Below are 24,566 nucleotides of genomic sequence, written 5' to 3'. Positions count from 1 at the left end.
CTGTTAATGGCAAGTACAAGATGGCTCAGAATGATGTCTTTCTGTTCCAGCCAGTCTGCCAGGAGTGACCCCGCACTCTCCAGATTATCTCTGCCTGCTCTATTTGAGTGTGAGGGTGGGTGTCTTACTCCACAGGAAAGGGCTGCAGAGTGTCAAAGTGAGTCGGGAAAGGGTCAGCAGTGAGGGCCTGCACCTAAGCTGCATTCTGGTACGTGGTTTCAAAGGGATCCAGGATTTCTGCACCTCAGGTGCCAAAACACTCGCTCTGCCCACACATGCCTGCATAAAATACTCTGTTTATTTTGTCCTTTAGGAAGACTAGGCCAGCTCTCCTACAGCCCAGTCTTGTCCCCACCCTACACTCTGTCGCCTTAGTTCCTGGGGACCAAGCATCTGGTGTTTCTCAAGCAGACCCTCTCCTCATTGCTCCTTTTCAGTCCCTGGAGTCTGGCTCCCCAAAGCCAAAGCTGGAGAGCTCATTGCTGAGGAAGCAGGATTGGAGCCTGAGGAGATGCAGAGGGCCTGGACCCCTCGCTGGATCCCAGAGGCCCAGGGGCAGAGATGCTGGGACAGGGCTCTAGGGAACCACTGGGTGACTCTTGAGGGGCCAGGAGCAGGACTGGGTGACTTTTGCTACGGTGGGCTGCAACACTGTCTGGCTTCTCAAAGCGCTTGCCGCAGAATTCGCAGGGGAAGCGCAAGGCAGCCACCGTCTCTGCATGCTTGCGCTGGTGCCAGTTCAGGGAGGCCTTCTGGCGGCAGGTAAACCCGCATATCTCACACCTGGAGTTAGGGACAGAGGAGGGAAGGAACAGACCTCAGGCCATCTTGACTTCCCTAGGGGGTTCCTCCTGCTCCCCAATGCCTAGGTGTCCTATATTCCTAGGTTCCAGACTCCACCTCCTCCCTTCTGGCCCCGACCCTCAGACCCCAATCCAGCACTCACTGCAGGGGTTTTTCTCCAGTGTGGATACGTCTGTGGATGACAAGGTTGCTGCTAGTGCGGAAAGACCGGGCGCAGAACTCACAGATGTAGTCCCGGGTGTCTGCAGGCATATGAGGAACACTCCAGCATCTGCCCCCACCCTGTGGCCCCTCCTTGGCCCACCCCACCCACTGTCCCTCACCGGAGTGCACCAGTATCAGAGGTCAGGAGGCTCAGGTTCTAATCAGTTGTTATCTGATCATGGAGCCCGTCTGAACCTCCCTTACCTGACGGGTCATGAGGTCCCTTGACCTGATGGGTCAAGTAAGACATGAACCCAGCTAAAAGACCTCATTATTGTCCACCCCACCCTCTGCCCACCAATCACACTCAAACCAAGGAACTCCCAATGGAGATGCACCACCCCACCTCAGCCTCTAGGCTGGTTCTTTCTCAAAGGAGACCCATGCAATGGAGAGCTGGGTCCTTATGTATGAACTGAAGGCCCTGGGCAGCAGCCAAGCAGAAGCTGGGAGTCCACAATGGGAATTAGGATTGAAGCTCAAAGCCCAAGGACAGACTCTGGCACCTGGAATCATCTACCACCTATTCAGGCTTGCATATCCCACCTGTCCCAGACCCTATCAGTGCCCGGTGGAACTACCTGTCTGCAGGCAGCCTGTCCCCTGTCCTTTTTTTTTTTCCTGAAACTGCACTCCCTGCTTGTTCCAATAGCACCTGTCTGTTGCCCATGGTCACAGTGTTGCCAGCAGCTCTCACAGGCTGCTGTGGCTTCTCTAACCCACCAAACCTCAGGGTCTACAAGTAGAAAAGGCATCTCTGCTTTTCATGGTGCCCTTTAGACCACCTCTAACATCACCACCTCTCTGAAGACCCCACCATCAGACCACACACACACACACCTGCAGCCTCTTCCTTCGGCCCCATCACTCCCCATCCACGTAACTCTAGGTTCAGCCCCTCTACTCCTGTCAGCCACTACTCCTGCTGTCGATCAGCACTCCAGCCCTCTGTTCCCTGACCTCGCTGACCTCATCGCCCACCCTCCTTAGTCACCAGTCTCAGGTCACACCCGTGCACTGCACCACTTCAGAAATTGCTATTTCTTCTAAGATACAGTGGGTTGGGGGGAGAAAAAAAGAAAGTGTGATTTCAAACATCCTGGTTCCTGTCAGGGCCTCCTAGCTTGTGCTCTTGCTATGATAATCCCATGACTCCAGGCCAGTCCACTGGCCCCACCATCTTCCCTCTGAGCCCCTTCCCCGCTCACCTGCATTTCCACAGCCATCTTTGTTGCCTTCTTTCATTCACGCTACCAATCTTCCTGTCCCTCTCTCCGTCCACTGTACTTGCTTGGTTAAAGCCCAACTCAGGATAAACACAACTTTTGGTCTGCTCCAGGCCTGCACGTGTGTACTGTAGGGGGCACAGTCTGCCTCTTGGCCACTCTCTTCATCTAGTCACAAATCTTAAGGCCCCCTTCTTGCCCTACTGCGTCTGCATTTCCCTCATCAGTTCACTTTTCCAACTTTCTAGAAATACAGAAGACATTTCACACCACCTCCTTTCTCCACCAGCCTCCAACACCCCCAGCCTACCAGCCTTATTCAGCGGGGCTCGTTTCTAAAGTCACCAAGAAACTAGAACACCCACATCTTCTGCCCACCAAATCCACTATTCAACTTGCATCTGTGCCTATATAAACAACTACTCAAACTGTTCCCCCCGGCAGCCCTCCACTGTGCCCCTCAAGACTGACCCCTTCTCACTTGAGGTCCCCCACTCCACTCCAGCATCAGCAGCAAGCCTTTCTCTATGGAATCATTCCCATCTCTGTGCCCTGAGCCCACAGCCTTCCAGCTAAGGCTCCATTTCTCTGCCCATCCTCACAGCAAAACACAGAGCTGTCCATACTTGCTGTCTCCACTCTGCCTTGAACGCACATCTGGTCACCTGTTCTCAGCTCACATTTGGCCTGTCGCACTGGCAATCATCTCCCCTTCCTCCCTGAAGCATTTTCTATACTCAGCTCCTCAGATACCACTCTCTCCATCTTCCTCACTACTCACCTGGCCTGTCCTCTGATGGCTGGAGTGCCACGACACTCACTTCCTCTATCTAGGGACACTCTGGCCTCATGGCTCTAAATACCACCCATATGCTCATGACCCACACATTTATATTTTTGTCGGACATCTTCCCTGATCTCCACATTCACATCTCCTGGATGTTTAATTAGCACGTTTCAAATCAAATTCCCCTTCCCAAGACCATTTCTCCCTTGTTTTCAGAAAAATCACATCACCTTTGGCATGGTTGCTGAGGCTGGAATCCTCCAAGTTACCCAACTCCTCCCTGCCCACTTGGCTGTAGCCAACCCATCCTTCCCACAGCAGCCCATTTGGCTCCATCTGCACACACATTGGCGTCCAGCCACTCCTCACTGACTCAGCTGCTACCAGCAAATCCAGGCACCACCTTGCCCTCTTGCGCATCTCTGCAGTCATCTCACAGTTGAGTGCCTGGTTCTGCTCATCTGAGGTCCCCCTATTCACACAGCAGCCACAATGTGGTTTTTTAAAAAGTCAGCCACGTCCCTCTGCCATTCAAGACTGCAATGGCACCCATCTCACTTAAAGCAGACATCACACTGTCCTGTGGATGGTCTCAGAGGCCTCCACCAACTATGTGACTTCTCTTCCTTTCTCAGCTCCTGGCCTTCCTATTCCTGGAACATGTCACCCAGATACCACCTAAGGGCCTTCCCACAGGCGCTGTCCATAGTCTATAAGGTGCAGGTCTCCACTCCTCGCTTCACTTAAGTCTTTGCTCAAAGCATCTTCTCTTTCTACAATAGCAACTCCTCCTTATGCTCTCCTCCTTTTCCTAGCTTCCACTTTTCTTCATAGCCCTGTATCACTAAAGTGGATGTCTCAAGAGGGTTAGCACTGCCTACTCTGTTCATTGCTGTACCCAGTACCCAGAACAGTTTAAAACAAGCAGGTGTTCAACACACAGGGCATGCAGGATGAGTGAGAGTCATCCCTCGGAGGGAGGTGAAGAAACCCACAGAGTGGGAGCTGACAGGACCCCGTAGAGGGGGAGGTGAAGAAACCCACAGAGCCCGGGGTGACGGGGCCCAGAGAGGAAGGTGGAGCTCCACCACTCACCACTGTGCAGCTTCATGTGCTCCTTCAGGTGTTTCTTAAAGTTGAAGGACTTCCCACAGGCTGGCTCTGGGCAGGAGAAAGACTTCTGGTGGATGTGCTGGTACTTTTTGTGGTGCTAGAGAAGGAAGTGGGTGGTAGGGAGAGAAGAGGCAAAAGGATAGCTACCCTCCACAGGGAGATCAATTGAGCTGACCCAGCAGGCATGCTCCTCTGTCCCCTTCCTGGCCCCGGTGCCCCAGCAGTTCTCCCTGTTATGGCTCATTTCCTTGAGGCTCAGTCCTTACCTCCACCATGAGCCCCACACCCATCCCATCCTGACCACTCAACTCTCCTGTCACCCTGTTCTGTGCTTGACTTCCATGATCTCAGCTCCTTGTCACACTCTCACCCTGCAATGTTCCCTGTACAAAGTATCACTCTGGGTGACACCCCTGGTTCACCTAATCATGAATGCACTATCTGCTGTGGAGGGGAAAGCGGTTTGGGTAAGTATGATTATCCCATTTGATGTCAATATTCATGTGCAACAGTATCTCCCCAACTGCCTGCTTTTTAATACTTCGCCATGGATATTTGTGATTTTCTTCTAAATCTGCTTTGGAAACACACACACACACACACACACACACACACACTCAACCTAGAACACTATTAAGGGTAACAGGCTCTTCAACCTTAACTCCTAAATATCGAAGTTATTTCTCTTTTCACTGGCCTAAGTTGGCATCCTCACTCACTAAATTGCATGGGCTGTCCCCTTCTTTAGAATCCCGTTTTTCCACAGTTAAACTTCCAGGGGCTGCTTTGGTCTCCTCCATAACAGACTCCAGAAGGTCTGACATGCCCTGCTGAATGCTCTTCTCAGCCTAGAGCTTCCCTGTCATCCCGGTCGTTCTCCCTTTTCACTTGATTCCTCTGTCATCTTCTGTGGGCAGCACTCTCCGTCTTCTACCCTCACCTCACCATCCCAGTGTCTGTGGCCCTCCCCAGCCTTGGCACCTGCTGTTCCAAGTGCTCTGGCTGACTGTAGGGATTGGACCCTTCCCCCTGTGCCTCAAATTTCTCAGCCAGTGAGTGAGATTGGGGACAGGACCATCTCCTAGCCCACTTCACTCTAGGAATATCCTCTCAAGCCAGGATATGAGGCAGCATGGACTCTGAAGCCAGGCCACCAGGCTCAGAACCCTAGCACTAAGACACACTAGCTGAAGAGCCTTGAGCAACGCCTAACCTTTCTGTCTGCAAAGTGGGAATAATATCAGCACCTAATCCATGGGGATATTGTGAGAACCAGAAGACTTCACACACGTCAAGTGCCCAGGACTGTCATTAGCACCTCCAGGGGAGCCTGATGCATGCCACTGTCATCTCTGTGTGGCCTCCATGCAACAAGCAGTAGAGGGCCGTGGCTCTGTGCGCCTGAGGCATGGTTTCATCTACCAGTTGTCTGATTCAATGATTACTAATTATAGGAAAGCTCTGCATATCCATCCTAACCCTCTGCTTCCCGGTTCTGAATCCTCCCATGCCTTAAGATCCTTTTCCTCAGTTTCTCTTTTAGCCCTTTTCCCCCCACCCCAGCAGCCACACAGGCCCCAACCTGTGCCCCTCACATTCAAATACTGCCGGTTGGAGAAGATCCTTCCACAGCCAGGGAAGTCACAAGGCATCAGCTCTCTTTTGGCAGCTTTCCTGGGGAGAAGAATGGAGAGGAGCAGGATGACTCCTGCCTGCCCTTCTCTGCCTCCCTCCTGTCGGCCCTCCCCAGAACCCCATCTCCCCAAGTCCTACCTAATTCTCTTGGGGCCGATCTGTGCAGTGTCCTCATCCCAGGCCGGGGTTGGAGCAGACTGGGCCTGACTCCCAGTGCTATGGGCAGCAAAGAGGGAGCAGAGGGCCTCGAGGGGGGGCCACATCCCAGAACGCCCCTGCCCTTTCTGTCTCAGCCGTCAGGTTACCTGGCCAGGGCCTCGGTCTGCTGGGCCGCTTGAGGGGTCCTGCTGAGCTCTGGCTGCACCCCGACTTCTGCAAGTGGAGGAGCTCTGGAACCCAGTGAGGATGCTGACAAGGATGGCACAGCAAGAGGAGGGGAGAGTGCTGCAGGGGCTGGTAGTGTCTCCCCCTCTTTAGGCGTGCAGGTGACAGGGGAAGGGAGGAGTCTGGGGGCATCAGGCTCACTACTGAAAGGAGAACAAAGAGGAAGATGGCATTAACTCTCTGGGCAGTCAGCTAGCCCCAGCCCGACCCTAGCCCCTAAACTGAAAAGACCTCAAACCTGAAACAACCCTACCCCCACCCTAGGCTCCCCATTCATATCTGCTTTCAGCCCTCAGTCTCCCTGCGCCTGACTTCACCCCTTTTCACCCACGCAGTTCAAAGCCTCTGGTTCTTTTTGCCTTCCCCAAAACCCACCCTTCCCTCCACACCAACAAGCCCTTCCCTCTAGTCTGCAAAGCTATGAACTGCCAGGCCAGCCGCCTCCCTCTCCTGCTCTGCTCAGCATTCTCCCTCAACCCCAACTTGCTCATCTGGGGAGGAGCTGTAGGTCCATAAGCTGGCATCACTGAGCATCTCCTCTTCATCCTCATCATCGTCCTCTTCTTCCTCACCCTCTTCCTCTCCTGGAGGTGGGAAGGTCTCTGGTGGGGGTCCCACCCTCCTGCAGTCCCAAAGAAAGCAAGTCTGAGGTCCTGCTCCCTCATCTTACCATCTATGCAATTCCGCCCTTTCCCTCCTACTCACATCCTCACCTGGGCAACCTGGCTTCTTGAGTCCTCTCATCATGCTCAGATTCCAAATCTGTGGGACAGGCAAAGTCAAAAGGGAAGGAACTCTGGACTCAAGGGATGAGGACATGTAAAGTTCTAAGGTCTGAAGTGATGGGAGACTCCTCTTTTTTTTTTTTTTTTTTTTAAATAGAGATGGGGTCTCACTGTGTTGCCCAGGCTGGTCTCAAACTCCTGGGCTCAAGCAATCCTCTTGCCTCAGCCTCCCAGAGTGCTAGGACTATAGGTGTGAACCACTGCACCCAGGCAGAGACTCTTGAGGAGGAGGGAGCAGAGGCTATTGGAGTAGGAGGCGTTGTTCTATTTCAGAGATGATATTCACACAGTTCACAAAACTATACAGTCAAAAATCTCCTTTCCAATACTGTCCCCCCATCGCCTACTTCTTCCCACAGGCAACCTGGTTTCCTATGTGCCTTCCAGAGATATGTTATACATTCACAAGTACTTACACATACACACACACACACACACACTCATTTCCCCTTATTTGTATTTTTCACCAGTGATAGCATACCATACACTGTATTTTGTTCTGCTTTTCGTGCCCAACAATGTATTTGATGATATATTTCTTTGTCAACATAGAGTTTTTCCATTGAAAAAGGATGATTTTTAGAGAACAGGGTTCTGAGCTACAGAAAATGGGAAACCTCCTTCCTCCCTTTTCTCCACAACTCTGCTTTTTCCCAGCCTACCTGCAAGCTCCTGCCCACTCGTGGCCTCAGAACACCAACTTCTCCGGGTAGTGTGTGGAAGGGAGGCTGGCTTGGGTGCCTCTGAAGGTGTGGGGCTCAAAGAGGGTCCCCAGGAGAAGGTATGGCCTGCTGAGCACTCCCACACAAGCCCCCCATCTTGGCCGCCAGGCCCCCGAAGGCCGGGCACCAGGCTGCACTCTCGGCTGTGGGCATGAGACAAGAGCACCAGATACTGCAGACGTTTTGGAGGCAAAGGCTCAGGACCTGGAGGGGTGGGGGAAGCAGTCAGGCTGAACTGGGAAGTCTCCTCTCACCCTGGAGAGCCATACCCAGGGAGCCCTGTTCCCTCAAACCCCAGGGCAACCTCAGCCACAGTCCAATTTATCATTCTTCAGAACCTAGACACACTAGATCCTGAGACATTGCTCCCTTTCCCACCCAGAGGTTGCTCCCATCAAACTACTCCGTGCTCCCCAACTTACCCCACCCTTCCCAAACTCACTCAGGGCTCCCTTTGAAAGGAGGGTGTTTCTGGGTCACCCTGTGGCCCCTCTTCCCTCTGGCTCTCACCCCCTGCCATCCCCTACCTACCTGCACAGAGGACACAGCCTGAAGAAGTGTACCTGCCAGGAGGAGAAGAGGCAGGTCAGGACTCAGGTGGCCAGCCACCCTCGGCCCTGGGCACCCACACATGTAAGGGGCCAGCCCTAAGGGTCGCTATTCGCTGAGACCATGAGGAGGGGAGCAGGACCCTGGGAGGCCACAAGTCACACAGGCCGTCCTGGTACAGTGAGAAACCTGAGGGTGGAAAAGAGCAGCAGGACAGGCCCTGGAGAGGAGGCTAGGGGCTGCTGCCTGGGTACCCTCCCCCAAGCCCCTCTCCCGGCCCCTAACCGGTCCAACAGGAACTTGGCGAGCTGCGAGTGCAGGGAGAAGCCCAGCCGCTCCTTGAGGAGGCACCACTGCTCCATGTGGCCGCCCAGGCGGATGCGGCACTTGCTGCGGCGCGCGTCCAGCTGCCGCCGCTTCTCCCGCCGCCTGCAGGACACGTCCACCGCCGGGGAGGAAGCCATGTGCACCGAGGCTGGAGGGTGGAAGATGTCTTCAGCGCCCAGCCGATCCTGGGGCCCGAGGACCCGGCTCCACCTGTCGTTGGGGCCTCAGTTTCCTCATCAGTGAGGAAGACTCACTGATCTATGCAATTCCGGGGCAAGACTAAACTATTTCAACAGCAGTGGCAGGTGTGGAGCAAACCCCGTCCTTCTGCGATACAGGGTGTGGAAGCTCAGCGCTACCATGTGGGTGTCGCCGGGGGGGAGGCCGGCAGACACAAGCAGGCAGAACAAAGGCCTGCGCCCTCCAGTCCACTGAAGTGTAGCCGTGGGGAAGGAGCGATAGACTTTCACGGCAAATTTCAACTGGGCTGGGGGGGTCCACACATTTCATCTTGAAGAGGGCAGCGGCCTTTACTGCTTTGTAGGGGAAGGAAAGGTCGCGTCCTGGCGTGCAGCTGGGGTCGCTCTTCACAGTTGGGTCGAGTGACGGTGGGGGCCGGGGTCAGAGGTCTGGAGGGCGCCCCCCACCCCGTCTTGGGCACCCCCACTTAATGCTGGCAGTGAGTGGAGCGGACCAATCCCAATTGCAGCTCCCAGGTTGCCCAGAACCCCGTCGCGACCCACCCCCACCCCGACCTCACCTGTGCGCCCCCAAGCGCCCTCACCCCGACTGCGCCTGCGCCTGCGCCTGCGCCTCCCGGGCGAGGCGAGCAGGCCCGGAGCTGCTGGAAGGCAGGGGCCCACCTCGCGCGCGCAGCGTTTCTCTTTTAAGAAGAAACGGTGCTTCTCGGCGTCGGCTGCGGTATCCCGGAACTGAGGCCCGCGCCCCAGAGGGAGGGGCGAGTCGGAGGCCGACGGCGTGCGCCTGCGCACTGGGTGCCCCGCGCAACGCCCGCCGGGAACCGTGGTTCCCCGACCCGAGTCGCCCGCGCGTGTCACGGAGCCCCGCGGCAGTTGTGGTTGCGTCGCTTCTGTGGTGAGCGTCTGCGCTTGGTGACCAAAGGTTTGCGGGAAAGTGGAAGAGACAGGGTCAGGCCTCCTGCGCTCCAGCCCCAGCCCATCGGCCTGTCTGGGGGCGTTGCCTCTTCACTTGTGGCCGTTTTGTATTCACCTTCCATTTCCCCTCACAGTTGCCGCCCGCAAACGTGATGCAGAACCAGTCACTTTGAAAGCCAGCCGGAGCCCTCTGGACCGCAGAGTCCCACAGCCACAGCCCACTTCTGTTAGCATCAGAATTCCTCCTCAAAGTCGCCGGCATTCTCTGTGGACTCTCGCTTCCCATCCTCTTCTCTTCAAACGGCTCTGACGGAGCTTTCCTCCCCGCCCAGCCACTGCAGTGGCGCTCCACAGGGTCACTGGCGACGGTCATCTTGCCACATAGCAGCTGTCAGTTCTGTCCGCCTCCCTGCCCTAGAAAGAGCGCGACTATGTAGCTCGCGTCTTCGTCAACCTTATGGCTCCCTCTACATTTTTTGGCCCCAGTTTTACTTCTCTGACTTCCTATGCTCCTGGTTTTCCACCCTCCTCACTGGCTCCCTCTTTCCTTTTTTTGGATCCATTCCCTCTGTTCTGCCAAAAGATGAAGTGTGCCCTGGCTCAGGCCTTGAACCAGATCTTCTCTCGTCTGCAGATGTTCTCTTGGGTGATGTAATTAGGTCCGTGGATTTAAATACACGATGGCTCCTAGCCTAGCCTTCTTTCAACTCCAGTCATATATCTTACTGCCCGCTTGACTTACCTGTGTTAACTGAGCTAACACATGTAACGAATTTAGGACAGTGCCTGGCATGTAGAGAGCACTGACACATGATAGCTGATTTTTCTCCCACATAAATATGGCAAACATGTAACAATAATGCCTGTACTCCACCATGTCAGTAAACGAAGGCATCATCCACCCCTTTGCTCAGAAAAAAAGGGAATCAGTCTTGATTATTTGCCTTTTATGACACCTAAACTATATACATCAGCAAATCTTGTTGGTCCTGTCTCCAAAAATTTATCTTAAATCCCATCACTTCCGACCCTCTCAATTGCTGAAACCCTACTCCAAGCCACTGGTACTAATTTTCTGTAACTGTTGTAATAAATTGTGTTGTTTTCAGCCACAGATTTGCTCCCTTTAGGCAGATTTATTTTCTCATGGTTCTGGAGGCCAGAAATCCAGATCAAGGCATCAGCGGGGCCACGGGCCATATAAGGGCTCTAGAGGAGAACCCTTTCCTTGCTTCTTCTGGCTTCTAATGGTGGCCAGCATTCTCTGACTTGTGGCCACATCACTCCAATCTCTGTCTCTGAGGTCACATTGCCTCCTCCTGTGCCACATCTCCCTCTGCTTCTCTCTTACAAGGATGCTTGTGAATGCATTTAGAGTCCATCCTTATAATCCAAATAATCACTTCATCTCAGTATCCTAAAGCAATTACTTCTGTAAAGTATTTGCCATATAAAGTAATTGGCTGCACATGGTGGCTTACGCCTGTAATCCCAGCACTTAGGGAGGCCGAGGCGGGTGGATCACTTGAGGTCAGGAGTTCGAGATGTGCCTGGCCAACATGGTGAAACCCTGTCTCTACTAAAAATACCAAAAAAAAAAAAATTAGCTGGGCATGGTGGCATGGACCTGTAATCCCAGCTACTCGGGAGGCTGAGGCAGGAGAATTGCTTGAACCCGGGAGGAGGAGGTTGCAGTGAACCGAAATTGTGGTACTGCACACCAGCATGAGTGACAGAGCAAGACTCCATCTAAAATAAAATAAAAGTAATCGCCACATGTTCTGGGGATTAGGACACAGATATCTTTTCCAGGACTATTTTTAAGCCTACGATACCACTATCATCTCACCTGGTCTATGGCTACATCTTCCTAATGGATCTGCCTCCTACTTTAACTTGTACCCTCACAAAGCAGGGATGATTTCCTCAAAGATCAAATCTTTTACTTAAAATCTGTAAGTGGTCTCCAGTGCAATCCAAAACCCTTATCGTGGCCTCAAGGCCCAACTTAATCTGGCCCTTGGCTTCTTCTCTGGCATCATCCCCCAACTTTTCCCACTTTGTCCTCCCACCTTTTTGCTATTTCTCAAGTGTGCCATGTATGCTGGAGGGAGTTATTTTGTCTCTGCAGCACTCATTTCTCCCCACAGCCCCCGCCCTGTCCCCCAGCCCACCACCCAACTCTTCATCTGTTTGCTCCCTTATTGTCATGTGAATCTCTATATAAGATCACCCACTCAGCTATGAGACCCCTCATTCAGAAAGCTCCCTTTCTTCAGTCATGCTCTACTTCACTGTGCCCTATTGTATCTTCTTTGTGGCACTTACTTTCTGAAATCATCTCAGGGACTTATCTGTGTGTTTGGGTTTTTTTTTGTTTTTTTTGTTTTTTCTTGAGACAGAGTCTCGCTCTGTCGCCCAGGCTGGGGTGCAGTGGCCGGATCTCAGCTCACTGCAAGCTCCGCCTCCCGGGTTCACGCCATTCTCCTGCCTCAGCCTCCCAAGTAGCTGGGACTACAGGCGCCCACCACCTCGCCCGGCTAGTTTTTTGTATTTTTTAGTAGAGACGGGGTTTCACTGTTTAGTTAGCCAGGATGGTCTTGATCTCCTGACCTTGTGATCCGCCCGTCTCGGCCTCCCAAAGTGCTGGGATTACAGGCTTGCGCCACCGCGCCCAGCCCTGTGTGTTTGTTATTGGTAATATAATGATTGTTGACTAGCCCAGCCTTCTCCTCTGCAGCCTAAATATCTCAAATGACATGGTGTCCAAACATGAACACCCTTAGGATGAGCCCAGTGTGTCCTGTGCATATTCCTTTTGATTTGTGGTATCAGTGACTCAGCCTACTTGTCTGACTAGTGTAAGGTAGGAAAGAAGATGTCCCAGCTACTTTACTCATTAATGAAAGTGTAACTTTTACATCAAAAGAGCAGGACTCCATCGAGAACAAACTTTATCCTTTCCTCAAGGTCCCTAAAAGATATCTGCAAAATCATTGTGATTTCATCAAAGGGAATGAAAGGTCTTATAACTCTTGGTTACTCTTAGAATGTTGGGTCTCACTTTGAGGTCCAAGAACATTCTTGGTTCTCTTGGTTTGATCTTGTTTAAAATAATAAAATGAAACTACTGCCAATGCCCAGCTCTTCAATAACCCTCTCCAAATAAATCTCTCAGCCTCTCTTTAATTTCTTATATCATCTAGGTAAGGAATGAGCCAACTCTCTCAAAAACAGTCATCAGCCCCTTCCTTTGTAAGTGCTGCAAAGGAGTGCTAACATTCTAAGGAGGGGTTATCTGTAAACATTGGTTCTCTGCCTTTAGTGACCTCATTGCAGTCTGAGACCTTGAATTCCATCTTAGCATCCCATTACAAAGGCTAAGATTAAATGCAAGCTATTGGTAATGTTTTCACCGTTGAGCTATACAGTTTGCAGACTGCTGAAACTGCCAGTTCTTTTATACACATCAAAGGCTCCATGTGGAGGACACATTTATCTTCATAACATTTATTTTTCCTGGACTACACATGGCACCATAGCGCTCTTCTTATCTCCTGTCTTGGCATAGCCAAATCTAATATTGCTGTACCCTCTGAACTTTTAGTATCATCTCTCCAAAGAGAAAAACTACTTTCCATTCCCCAGGTCCAAGGAAGAATGAGCCAAATTGCTACAGAAGTTGAGTCAACCCACTGCCCTCAAATCCTGAGACGTATTCCCAGTGGGAAGAGGAACACTCTTTCAGGACTTTGTGCCCCAAATTCCACGAGACCCACAGACACCCTTCGCCCAGCCCAGGCTCCAAGTATTTGCATGAATTCTCTCTCTTTCTCAGCTCTCATCCTCTCAGTGACTGGTGTCTTCATCCTCCAACCAGTCATCATTGCTGGGAGTGCAATTCCGTTTCTCCTGTGCTCCTGACAACTTAAGGGTGACGCCTCTACCCTGAGTCTGATCACGCCCTGGTGCGGGGGACCTGGGCCCTCTGTGATGCCGTGTGGCCCAGGTGGGGCGGGGTGGTACATAAGAGATGCCGTTGCCCTTGCTCCTGGCTGGCCCAGCTGCCTGGGTTGGTGCTGTTAGCTTTGGCTCCGGGGCCGGAGGGTAGACGACATGAAGGAGGAGGAAGCCAGCCGCCAAGAGCCTGGCCGTGGGAAATCTGGCGGCTACAGGGGTGCTTGCCGCTGCGGAGCTCGCGACGCCGGCCGCGGAGCGACACGTTGCTCCTGGTGCTCAAGCAGTGCCTGCGCCCCTCGCTGTGGTTGTGCTGATGGCAGCAGCAGCCCGTCTAGCGTGGCCACTGCCCTGATGCTGGCTGCGGTGGGGGAGGCGGCCCGCTCCAGGAAGCGAGTGGGAGCCAGGAACAGGCAGAAGCCCCGCCCGCTCCTGAGTTGACTGGGTGGGAGCTTGGCGCTCCTGGGTGCAGCTGCTGCCGCCCTGCTGTGGCTGCGGACCCAGGCCTCCCTGTGCTCTTGGGGGCCAGAAGCAGCCAGGAGCCCCGCCCTCCCAGGCAGAGCTACTGCGGCTCAAGCTGTGGCTGCGGACCCAGGCATCTCTTCACTCTCCAGGGGCGGCCCGTCTGCCCGCGCAGGCTCAGAAATGCCTGGCTGTGCTGCCTGGTCTCTCCCTGCTCCTGGTGCCTGCTCCACGGGCTCTGAAATGCTTGCTCCCACTGCCTGGCGGCTCCCCGCTCCCAGTGCCCAGTCTGATCTCAGAGCAAAGTTGAGGCCAAGGCCGGCGCTACTGCAACCCGGCCAGGTGTGCGCACACTCGGGCAGCGCTGACGTGCCAGCCCCCTGCTGCCTCGGCCCCCTCTGGACTTCCGGGCGCCAATGAGCACAGGAGGGAGGCCGAGATGAGGGCTGAGGGCAAACCAGCATTGACCTGCAGGTGCCCCTCAGCACGAACAGCTTGGGTGCTCTAATGTTGTTCCTTCTGTTTTACTTCTAACTGCCCTTCCTCCTCCTCCCCTCTGACTCTCTCATTGCATAATTTTGCCCCCTCTTTCTCTCCTTCATCTTCTCCCCTTTTTCTTGCCTCATCTCATTTCCTCCCTCTGTACCTAAAAAGTTTTGCATTTGGGCTAAAAAATGAACCCAACCATTTCTCTTCAGCCATCTTCCAGCATTAAGCTTCTAATACAGAAGAGTTTGTGAGCTACCAACAATTTGAAGACATTTCTTCTAGTTCTACTCCTGCTGCATTCCCCTCCTGTTTAGTCCACTCACCAGACTATTTTTGGGTTGTTCCCTTGCTCTCTCTCCATGCTTCCACCCACCAGGACCTGGTAGATCTTACCCTCCTCACACTGCTTATTCAGCTGGTTAGAAATGAAGCCCTTCCCACCAGTGAGAACTGGGAAACATGGTTGGGACTAAAGAATTCTCTATCTCCCCTTTCCTCATTGTTAGTCTTCACTTCACTCTCTCCAGGAGCACCTAAAACAGCTCGTGACTAAACATCCCATTTGGAGCCCTGAGCAGAGACTGTGATCCACTAGATTAGGGCCTTGGGCTTCAAGCCTATATGTATTTCAAGCCTTTGGACTATATTTAGACTTTCTGGGTACTCATGCAGAGGCTAACTACACCATGCTTTTTCCCCTAGGCCAGACCATAATGAAAGATGCTTTACCTTGAAAACTAAATGGACAGGACTTGATCACAAAGCATCACCTCTGCCCTGGACTCCAGAGGATTGTTCCTCACTGCTCACTTGACATATCTATTAGGTATCTCAAACTGGAAGGTCTGAAACTTAACTCTCTCTTCCATAATCTGCCTCCCCTTAGCCTTCCCTTTGTCAGTAACTGATGAGGTTTTTCCTTCTATTGCTCAGGCCAAAAAATCCTTTTTGTGGCTCATTTACTTCTTGCACATCAACAAATCCTATTACCTCTACCTGCAAAATACACCCAGAATTCAAATCTTGCTCACCACCCAGCCTTCTTCCATCCAGTCCAGACCAATGTGGCTTGCAGCACCTCTCAACTGTTCTCTCTGCTTTACTCTTGTATTCTATAGTCTACCCTCCACACAGCAGCCAGAGGATCCTTTTTGTTTTTCTTTCTTGAGACAGTATCTTGTTCCATCACTAAGACTGGAATGCAGTGGCACAATCACAGCTCACTGCATCCTTGAAGTCCTGGCTCAGGCAATCCTCCCATCTCAACCTCCCAAGTAGCTGAGACTACAGGTATGTGCCAACATGCCCAGCAAATTCTTTAAATTTTTTGTAGAGATGGCCTCCCGCTATGTTGTCCAGGCTGGTCTCAAACTCCTGGCACAAGTGATCCTCCCTCCTTGGCCTCCCAAAGCTTTGGGATTACAGGCATGAGTCAGGATTATAGGCATGAACCACCATAACCAGCCCAGGGGATCCTTGAAAAGCAGGAAAGATCTTATCACACAGCTCAAAACCTTCCTTTTTGCTCATTGTCAATCCAAAGGCTAGCACCAGGCCCTGTCACTCAGTTTCAGCATATTGTCTGTTTTGCATTCCTTGTTGGCATTTTCTTCTGCTCTTCTCTTTCCCTGGAGCCCTCTTCCCTCAGATATTTTATCTAGTCACTCCTTGACTCTTGAAATTTCTGCTCAAATGCCACATACTGAGAGACCTTCTGAACCACTTGCATCTCTCCCTAACCTCTTTCTATGCATTATTTTTCTCAACAGTACGTATCACTACCCATCCCCACCAAATAATTATTTTATTTATTCTAGGTCTTTCTGCTGGAATCTGAGCATCTTGAGGACAGATAATTTGTTTTATTCTCTGCAGCATCCCTGGTCCATGGGGCTCAGCTAGAGCAAGGGAGTTTTCTGGGCAAGGCAAAAGGAACAAAGACAGATCAAGCACCTTTAGGAAAAGGCACCAAGCTTGCTGGGGCATATGGGAGACAGGGAGGTGAGGTCAGGCTGGCCAGAAGGGTCTGAAGGCCAAATAGGCCACCAGAAGCATTAGGATATGAGGGTAATAGAAAACAACCCTCCTCCATTTTTCACTTTCTCCCTTCAGACAGGACTCCAAAGTGATAAAAAATTGACCACCTTAGGGATAGAACAAGATGACAGAAAAGGATTCTCCATTTCTTTCTTTCTTTCTTTCTTTTGAGACAGAGTCTTGCTCTGTCACCCAGGCTTGCGTACAATGCTGCGATCTTGGCTCACTGCAACCTCCACCTCCCGGGCTCAAGCAATTCTCCTGACTCAGCCTCCCGAGTAGCTGGGATTACAGGCCAGTGCCATCATACTCAGCTAATTTTTTGTATTTTTAATAAAGATAGGGTTTCACCATGTTGGTCAGGCTGGTCTCAAACTCCTGACCTCAGGTGATTCCTCCTGCCTCAGCCTCCCAAAGTGCTGGGATTACAGGCATGAGCCACCGTGCCCAGTCCAGGATTCTCCATTTCCTATCCCCCTGTAGATACATCAATTTGAACTACTATTCACAGATGAAAATATTTTCACAAGAAGTAAGGAAACCATGGCCCGGCATGGTGGCTCATGCCTATAATCCCAGCAGTTTGGGAGGCTGAGGCAGGAGGAATCACCTGAGGTCGGGAGTTCGAGACCAGCCTGATCAACGTGGAGAAATCCCATCTCTACTAAAAATACAATATTAGCCAGTGTAGGTGGCACATGCCTGTAATCCCAGCTACTTGGGAGGCTGAGGTAGGAGAATTGCTTGAACCCGGGAGGCGGAGGTTGCAGTGAGCCGAGATTGCACCATTGCACTCCAACCTGGGCAACAAGAGTAAAACTCTGCCTCAAAAAAAAAGAAGTAAGGAAACCAGACGAGAGACCACGGACCACAGCACCTGGGTATAGCAAAGAAATAAGAGCGGCATTGGCCGCGCATGGTGGCTCATGCCTGTAATCTGAGCACTTTGGAAGGCTAAGGCAGGTGGACTGGTTGAGTTCAGGAGACCCCATGTCTACAAGAAATATACAAAAATTATCTAGGTGTGGTGGTGTGCACCTGTAGTTCCAGCTACTCAAAGGGTTGAAGTGGGAGGATGGCTTGAGCCTGGTAGGCAAAGGTGTGGTGAGTCAAGATGCCAGGATTGCACCACTGTACTCCAGCCTGGGTGAAAGAGCCAGACACTGTCAAAACAAACAAACAAAAAACACAAAAAGGAAGAGGGGCATCAAAGATGGCAGGAAGGACCGTTTTACATTTGCCTACGTCACCCGTTCTTCAACCTCAAGCACCGAAGACGGCAGGAAGGACCGTTTTACATTTGCCTACGTCACCCGTTCTTCAACCTCAAGCACCGAAGACGGCAGGAAGGACCGTTTTACATTTGCCTACGTCACCCGTTCTTCAACCTCAAGCACCGAAGACGGCAGGAAGGACCGTTTTACATTTGCCTACGTCACCCGTTCTCCAACCTCAAGCACCGAAGACGGCAGGAAGGACCGTTTTACATTTGCCTACGTCACCCGTTCTCCAACCTCAAGCACCGAAGACGGCAGGAAGGACCGTTTTACATTTGCCTACGTCACCCGTTCTCCAACCTCAAGCACCGAAGACGGCAGGAAGGACCGTTTTACATTTGCCTACGTCACCCGTTCTCCAACCTCAAGCACCGAAGACGGCAGGAAGGACCGTTTTACATTTGCCTACGTCACCCGTTCTCCAACCTCAAGCACCGAAGATGGCAGGAAGGACAGTTTTACATTTGCCTACGTCACCCGTTCTCCAACCTCAAGCAGCGCAGCAGAGAGACACTTTCCACTTGGAGAAAGAAGAGAGAAGTGAGCACTGGACTTTGCCTTGGACCCTAACACTAGGCCCACCCAAGTCAAACCCAGCACCAGGAAGGCCCCCATATCCCCAGACTCTAGGCCAGTACATGAGGTCTGAGCCTTCAAGCGTCCCTGGCCCCAGGCTGGATCCTGCATCCCCAGGTTCCAGACCAGGGACTCAGTCTCTGGCCTCTGGGCCCACGTCAGCACCAGTGGCACAGGCCTTGAAGCTCACCCAAGCAACAGGCCAGGCCCTATAGACTCAGTCTCCAGACATACCCCAGAGTCAGGCTGACCCCGGTAGCCCAAGGTCCTAGGCCTGCCTCTGCAGCTGCAGGCTGCAGGCCCACCCCAGAGCCAAGTTAGCACATCTAGCCTCAGGCACCAGGTCAACACCCTTAGACCTTAAAGACCTAGTCTCCAAAAGAGCACACACACACACACACACACACCCTTAGCCTTCAGGCCAACCCCTGTAGACCTAGGCTTCAGGCCAGCCCCCATGGATCTAGGTACCTGGTAAGTACGTATAATCCCAGGCTCCAGTGGAGTCGGGGGTCCAGGCCACCCCAGCAGACCCTGGAGCCAGGCCAGCCTCCGTGGACAGAGGATCCAGTGATACTGCTGCAGATTCAGTCCTCCAAGCCAGCCTCTGTGAACTCAGGACATAGGTTTACTCCTGTGGACTTAGGCTCCAGAGGACAGACTCCAGGCCCATCTCAGTATCTGGCTGGTCCCTGCAGACTCAGGCTCAAGGCCCACTCCAGTGGCAAGTCAGCCCTTGTAGACCTGGGATTCAGGTTTGCCACAAGGGACACAGGTTCCAGGTCCACCCCAGCAAATCCAATCAACAGGTCCACCCTAGTGGATCCAGCCTTCAGTCCTGCCCGCCCGTTCATCCAGTCACTAGACCAGCCAACCCGAGGACTTAAGCAGCAAGCTCACCCATTGACCACAACAGGCAGCCTGCCCAGAATTTCTGGACAGGCTGACTGATAAAGGGTGTTTTTAGATAATCAAGTCTTCAAAAACGGGAATAAGTAGCTACTTCTTCAAATATGCACACACCAATGCATGGAAGAATCAAGAACAATTAGAAATATGCATCACCAGGCGGGCGTGGTGGCTCACGCCTGTAATCCCGGCACTTTGGGAGGCCAAGGAGGGCGGATCACTTGAGGTTAGGAGTTCAAGATCAGCCTGGCCAATATGGTGAAACCCCATCTCTACTAAAACATACAAAAATTAGCCGGGTGTGGTGGTGCATGTCTGTAGTCCCAGCTGCTCGGGAGCCTGAAGCAGGATAATTGCTTGAACTCAGGAGGCAGAGGTTGCAGTGAGCCGAGATCATATCACTGCACTGCAGCCTGGGTGAGAGACCGAGACTCCATCTCTAAAAAAAAATATATGCATCACCAAGGGGACAAAATAAAGCACCAGTGACTGACTCTAAAAAGATGGAGATGTATAAATTGCTTAAAAAGAATTCAAAATACTTTGAATATGAATGGATTAAATTTTCCAATTAAAAAACATAAAGTGGCTGAATAAATTTAAAAAAACAAAGAAGTCCCAACTGTATGTTGCCTACAAAGGACTCACTTCACCTATGAAGACACACATATACTGAAAGTAAAGGGATAGAAAAAGATACTCCAGGCAAATGGAAACCGAAAGAGAGCAAGAGCAGCTATACTTAGATAAAATAAACTTTAAAACCTTAAGTCAAAAACTGTAAAAAGAGACAAGGTCACTACATAAAAATAAAGGGATCAGGCTGGGCGCAGTGGCTCAAGACTGTAATCCCAGCACTTTGGGAGGCCGAGACGGGTGGATCACAAGGTCAGGAGATCGAGACCATCCTGGCTAACACGGTGAAACCCCCTCTCTACTAAAAAATACAAAAAACTAGCCGGGCGAGGTGGTGGGCGCCTGTAGTCCCAGCTACTCGGGAGCCTGAGGCAGGAGAATGGCGTGAACCCGGGAGGCGGAGCTTGCAGTGAGCTGTGATCCGGCCACTGCACTCCAACCTGGGCGACAGAGCGAGACTCCGTCTCAAAAAAAAAATAAAATAAAATAAAGGGATCAATTCAGCAAAAAGATACAACAATTGTAAATATATATTCACCCAACATTGGGATACCTAAATATAGAAAGCAATATTAATAGAGGTAAAAGGAGACACAGGTTGCAATATAATAAGAGTAGGGGAATTAAACACCCCACTTTCAGCAATGGACAGATAATTCAGACAGAAAATCAATAAGGAAACATCAGACATAAACTAAACTCTAGACCAAATGGACCTAACACATGTACACAGGACATTCCATCCAACAGCAGAAGAATACATTATCTTATATATAGAAAACCCTAAGGACTACATTGAAAAAGTCTGTTAGAACTAATAAATTAATTCAGTAAAGTTGGAGGATCAATATACACAATCAGTAGCATTTCTACACAGTAACAGTAAACTATCCCGAAAACAAATCAAGAAAACAATCTCATTTACAATAGCTAAAAAAAGATAAAATACTTAAGAATAAATTTAACCAATGAAGCGAAAGAGCTTACACTAAAAACTATAAAAGATTAATGAAAGAAATTGAAGAAGAAATGAGTAAATGGAAAGATATTTCATGTTAATGGATTGGAGGAATCAAAGTTATTAAAATGTTCATGCTACCAGAGCAATCTACAGATTCAATGCAATCCCTATAAAAATTCCAATGACGGTTTTCAGAGAAATAGAAAAAGCAATCCTTAAATACATTTGGGGAAGAAAAAACAATCCCAAAATTTGTACAGAATCAAAAAGAAACTGCTCAATGATAAGAAAACAAATAACCCACTTAAATAATAGGCAAAGAATCTGAATAGACATTTCTCTAGGGAAGACATACAAATGGCCAACAGCTATATGCAAACATGCTTAATATCAGGACTCATCAGGGAAATGCAAATTAAAACCACAATGAGATATTATCTTCTGGCTAGGCGCTGTGGCTCACGCCCATAAATCCCAGCACTTTTGAGAGGCCAAGGCAGGTGGATCACCTGAGGTCAGGAGTTCAAGACAAGCCTTTCCAACATGGTGAAACCTTATCTCTACTAAAAACAAAATTGTGCTAGGTGTGGTGGGGCATGCCTGTAATCCCAGCTACTCAGGAGGCAGAGGCAGGAGAATCGCTTGAACCTGGGAGGTGGAGGTTGCAGTGAGCCTAGATTTTGCCACTGCACTCCAGCCTGGGTGACAAGAGCGAACCTCTGTTTCAAAAAAAAAAAAGAGATATTACCTTCCATCTGTTAGAATGGCTATTATCAAAAAGATGAAAGATAACTAGCATTGGTGAGGATGAGGAGAAAAGGGAAATCTTGCACACTGTTGGTGGGAATGTAAATTAGTACAGCTATTATAGACAACAATATGGAAGCTCCTCATAAAATTTAAACAAAATTACCATACGATCCAGCACTCCCACTACTGGGTATATATCCAAAGTAATTGAAATCATCGTGTTGAAGAGATGCCTCCACTCTCATGTTTATTGCAGCATTATTCACATGGGTAAGATATGGAAATAACCATAATAGCCATCAATCCCTTTGTGGGATTGTTTCCATTGGTATGTGCACCTTTATTAGTTTTTATTGACTTGGCTATTTTGCAGCTTGGTATGAGGTAGAGGTTAACTTTTAGAAAACTAATAGTAAGGAAAATGGTTTCTGTCTGAGAGCAAGACCAAGGATAGCAATACAAATAAAATTTGTCAAGAGACACAACTGATTTATCTCTGGCAAAGAAAAGATAACCCTGAAGTAGAAATCCCAACTTCCGGCCGGGCGCGGTGGCTCAAGCCTGTAATCCCAGCACTTTGGGAGGCCGAGACGGGCGGATCACGAGGTCAGGAGATCGAGAACATCCTGGCTAACACGATGAAACCCCATCTCTACTAAAAAAAATACAAAAAATTAGCCGGGCGAGGTGGCGGGCACCTGTGGTCCCAGCTACTTGGGAGGCTGAGGCAGGAGAATGGTGTGAACCCGGGAGGCGGAGCTTGCAGTGAGCTGAGATCCGGTCACTGCACTCCAGCCTGGGCCACAGAGCGAGACTCCGACTCAAAAAAAAAAAAAAGAAATCCCAACTTCCAATATCACAGTTTATTACTCAGGATATTAACCCAACTTTAATCTGTTACCAACCTCTTTTCAGCCTTCATTTGGCTGAATTATTATTTTAAAAGTCTCTTGAAATTCTCCTTTTAATTAGTTGTAACATTGATAACTTTGTATAGGTCACTGACAAAAACCTTCCTTGACCAAATTTTAGTCAGACTCCTCTGATTCCTCTTTTTGATTAGGCCTCCACTTTGGCCCCTATCCTGTCTTTGGCCTGTAAAGTCTAGTCTTAGCAAACAGTCCTGCTATTCAGTTTAGTGTGAATTCCGCCAGCCTTGATATTGATCAAGTTACTCATTTCTCACCTTTGATGTCTAAGTCTTTGGCCTCCATTAAGTAAGAATCTTTTAAGGCCTGTTTAGCTTATAGCCCCTACTCCTATTCGCAATTTTTCCTCCCTCCCTTCCTTCCTTCTTTCCTTCTCCCCTACCCTTAATATCATCTATTAGTAATTTTCTTTCTTTGAAATTTCAAATTTCTTTGAAAGTGAGCTTGATCATAGCTCACTGAAGTTTCAAATTCCTGGGCAGAAGTGATCCTCTTGCCTAGGCCTCCCAAAGCACTGGGATTACAGGCCTGAGCTACCCCACTTGGCCCATTCTCTTAGTAATTTTCCATCCACTGATACCCCCACACTCTGCTCCTTGGCTTTAAATTTCTAGCTGTCTTTGTTGATTTGGAGTTGAGCCCAATCTCTCACCCCTATTGTAACAGTCTGAATAAAATTCTCCCTTGCTGTTTGAACGAGTATCAGAATAATTTTTCTCTTTAAAATTACTATCTTTCATCATTAGTTAATGGAATAAAATCTTGACACATGTGGATTTTATATTTGCATGACATATATTTTAGTTTTTGAAAAATATTTTAGCAAAAGTCAGTTTAGTGAGGCCTTACTTAACTGCCCAGTCTAAAAATAGAACGTCTCCACCGCTTCATTGCTTTTGATTTTCCCTCACTCTGTACATGTGATTGTGCTAGTTATCTCCTTCCCTAGCAAGTCAGCTCACCTAGTAGGGGCTTTGTCTATTTACCGTTGTGTTCGCTGTGGACACTCAGTGTTAAGATTCAAGGAACGAGTGCCTGGATGAGTGGTATCCGGGCTCACAGGTAACCTCACAGCCAACCGGGAGGACCCTGCCAGAGCTGCTCTGCAGTGCGAGTCCCGGGCCTTCCCACTGGACGCTGAAGCCCCGTTCAGTGCTGTGTAAACGCAGCCTGACTGCCCTCACCTCAGCCCAGGCCCGCCAGGCCCCTCCGACCTGGGACTTCCCGATCCCGCCGTTATCGCCAACCGTATCTGTGTGGTTTCCTGGAGGAAGCGCCGTGGACCTTGAGGGGAGGGTATGCGCAGGAACAATCAAGCAGAAAGCCGCTATCATCATGATGATAATGAAGACAAACAAAAGCATCCATCTGTCACTTTGTGGCAACCGTTTTTCCAACTACTTTCCAAGTAGTAACTGCTTGTCAGACACTTTCCCCAGCGAGGGCCGGAGTGTGAGGCGGAAGCTGGTGCTTTGCCTTTCTCAGGCATCGTCCTGCGTTTGCGGGGCCAGGCGCTGGCATACGGTCACTAACCCCCGGTCGTTAGCTTCGATTCCCGGCCGGGAGAGCGCTATGGGCCACACCGGGCTGCGTTGCAGCCGCGGCTTTCTCCAGAGCTCCGCCGGGAACAGGAAGCGCTGAAAAGTCGCGACCAGTCAGCAGGATTCCCGCGGCCGCAACACGGGTGTGACGCGACAGGCCGACACCAGTGAACACAATTACGAGAGTAAGTGACAGGCGCCTCACTTCCGAGTGTCAGGATGGCCGAGTGGTCTAAGGCGCCAGACTCAAGGTAAGCACCTTGCCTGCGGGCGTTCTGGTCTCCGGATGGAGGCGTGGGTTCGAATCCCACTTCTGACACATTCGTTTTAGTAATATTTTATTCCCTTGAAGAAACCCCAGAATTTCCCCTGACTCTGTTGGTATTTTATT

General features: G+C 50.6%; 2 protein-coding genes, 1 long non-coding RNA gene and 1 other non-coding gene across 14 annotated transcripts in view; 3 read left to right on the top strand and 1 right to left on the bottom strand.

Annotated features, from left to right (window-relative positions):
• Nucleotides 1-280: 280 nt before the first annotated feature.
• ZNF692 (zinc finger protein 692) lies at nt 281-24,281 on the bottom strand. 10 transcript variants are annotated; one of them, XR_012415074.1, is made up of 13 exons: nt 23,819-24,281; nt 9,297-10,065; nt 8,495-8,684; nt 8,192-8,223; nt 7,601-7,864; nt 6,867-6,915; nt 6,641-6,775; nt 6,075-6,296; nt 5,908-5,985; nt 5,717-5,808; nt 4,117-4,231; nt 947-1,046; nt 281-783 (listed from the first exon to the last, which is right to left on the bottom strand). XR_012415074.1 is itself a non-coding variant. In XM_065543457.2 (13 exons), exons 3-13 carry the CDS (start codon nt 8,671-8,673, stop codon nt 477-479), a joined length of 1,560 nt encoding a protein of 519 aa, XP_065399529.1. In that variant the 5' UTR covers nt 8,674-8,684; nt 9,297-10,065; nt 23,819-24,281; the 3' UTR covers nt 281-476. The 10 variants fall into 10 exon arrangements, 4 of the variants coding, with proteins under 4 accessions (XP_065399529.1, XP_073852699.1, XP_073853013.1 ...); XR_012415142.1 differs by having other exon boundaries at nt 4,117-4,182; nt 5,730-5,808; XR_012415879.1 differs by having other exon boundaries at nt 5,730-5,808; nt 6,726-6,775.
• LOC135971584 (uncharacterized) lies at nt 9,525-10,765 on the top strand. The gene is made up of 2 exons (XR_010587831.2): nt 9,525-9,631; nt 9,786-10,765. It is a non-coding gene; the product is annotated as an uncharacterized lncRNA (long non-coding RNA).
• The window catches only part of PGBD2 (piggyBac transposable element derived 2), a 52,112-nt gene continuing 51,677 nt past the window's right edge, over nt 24,132-24,566 (top strand). Inside the window, exon 1 of one of the 2 annotated variants that reach the window (XM_045390416.2) lies at nt 24,132-24,426. The gene's annotated coding sequence lies outside the window, so the exon portion shown is untranslated. The remainder of the gene's footprint in view (nt 24,427-24,566) is intronic. The other variant, XM_065543078.2, reaches the window with a different exon arrangement.
• On the top strand, nt 24,389-24,494 carry TRNAL-CAA (transfer RNA leucine (anticodon CAA)). The gene is made up of 2 exons: nt 24,389-24,426; nt 24,449-24,494. It is a non-coding gene; the product is annotated as a tRNA-Leu (tRNA).

The sequence above is a fragment of the Macaca fascicularis genome, chromosome 1, assembly GCF_037993035.2.
Source record: "Macaca fascicularis isolate 582-1 chromosome 1, T2T-MFA8v1.1".
NCBI classification, from domain to species: Eukaryota; Metazoa; Chordata; class Mammalia; order Primates; family Cercopithecidae; genus Macaca; species Macaca fascicularis.
The sequence above is the reverse complement of the archived record's forward strand: the minus strand, read 5'-3'. Positions and strand labels throughout refer to the sequence as shown.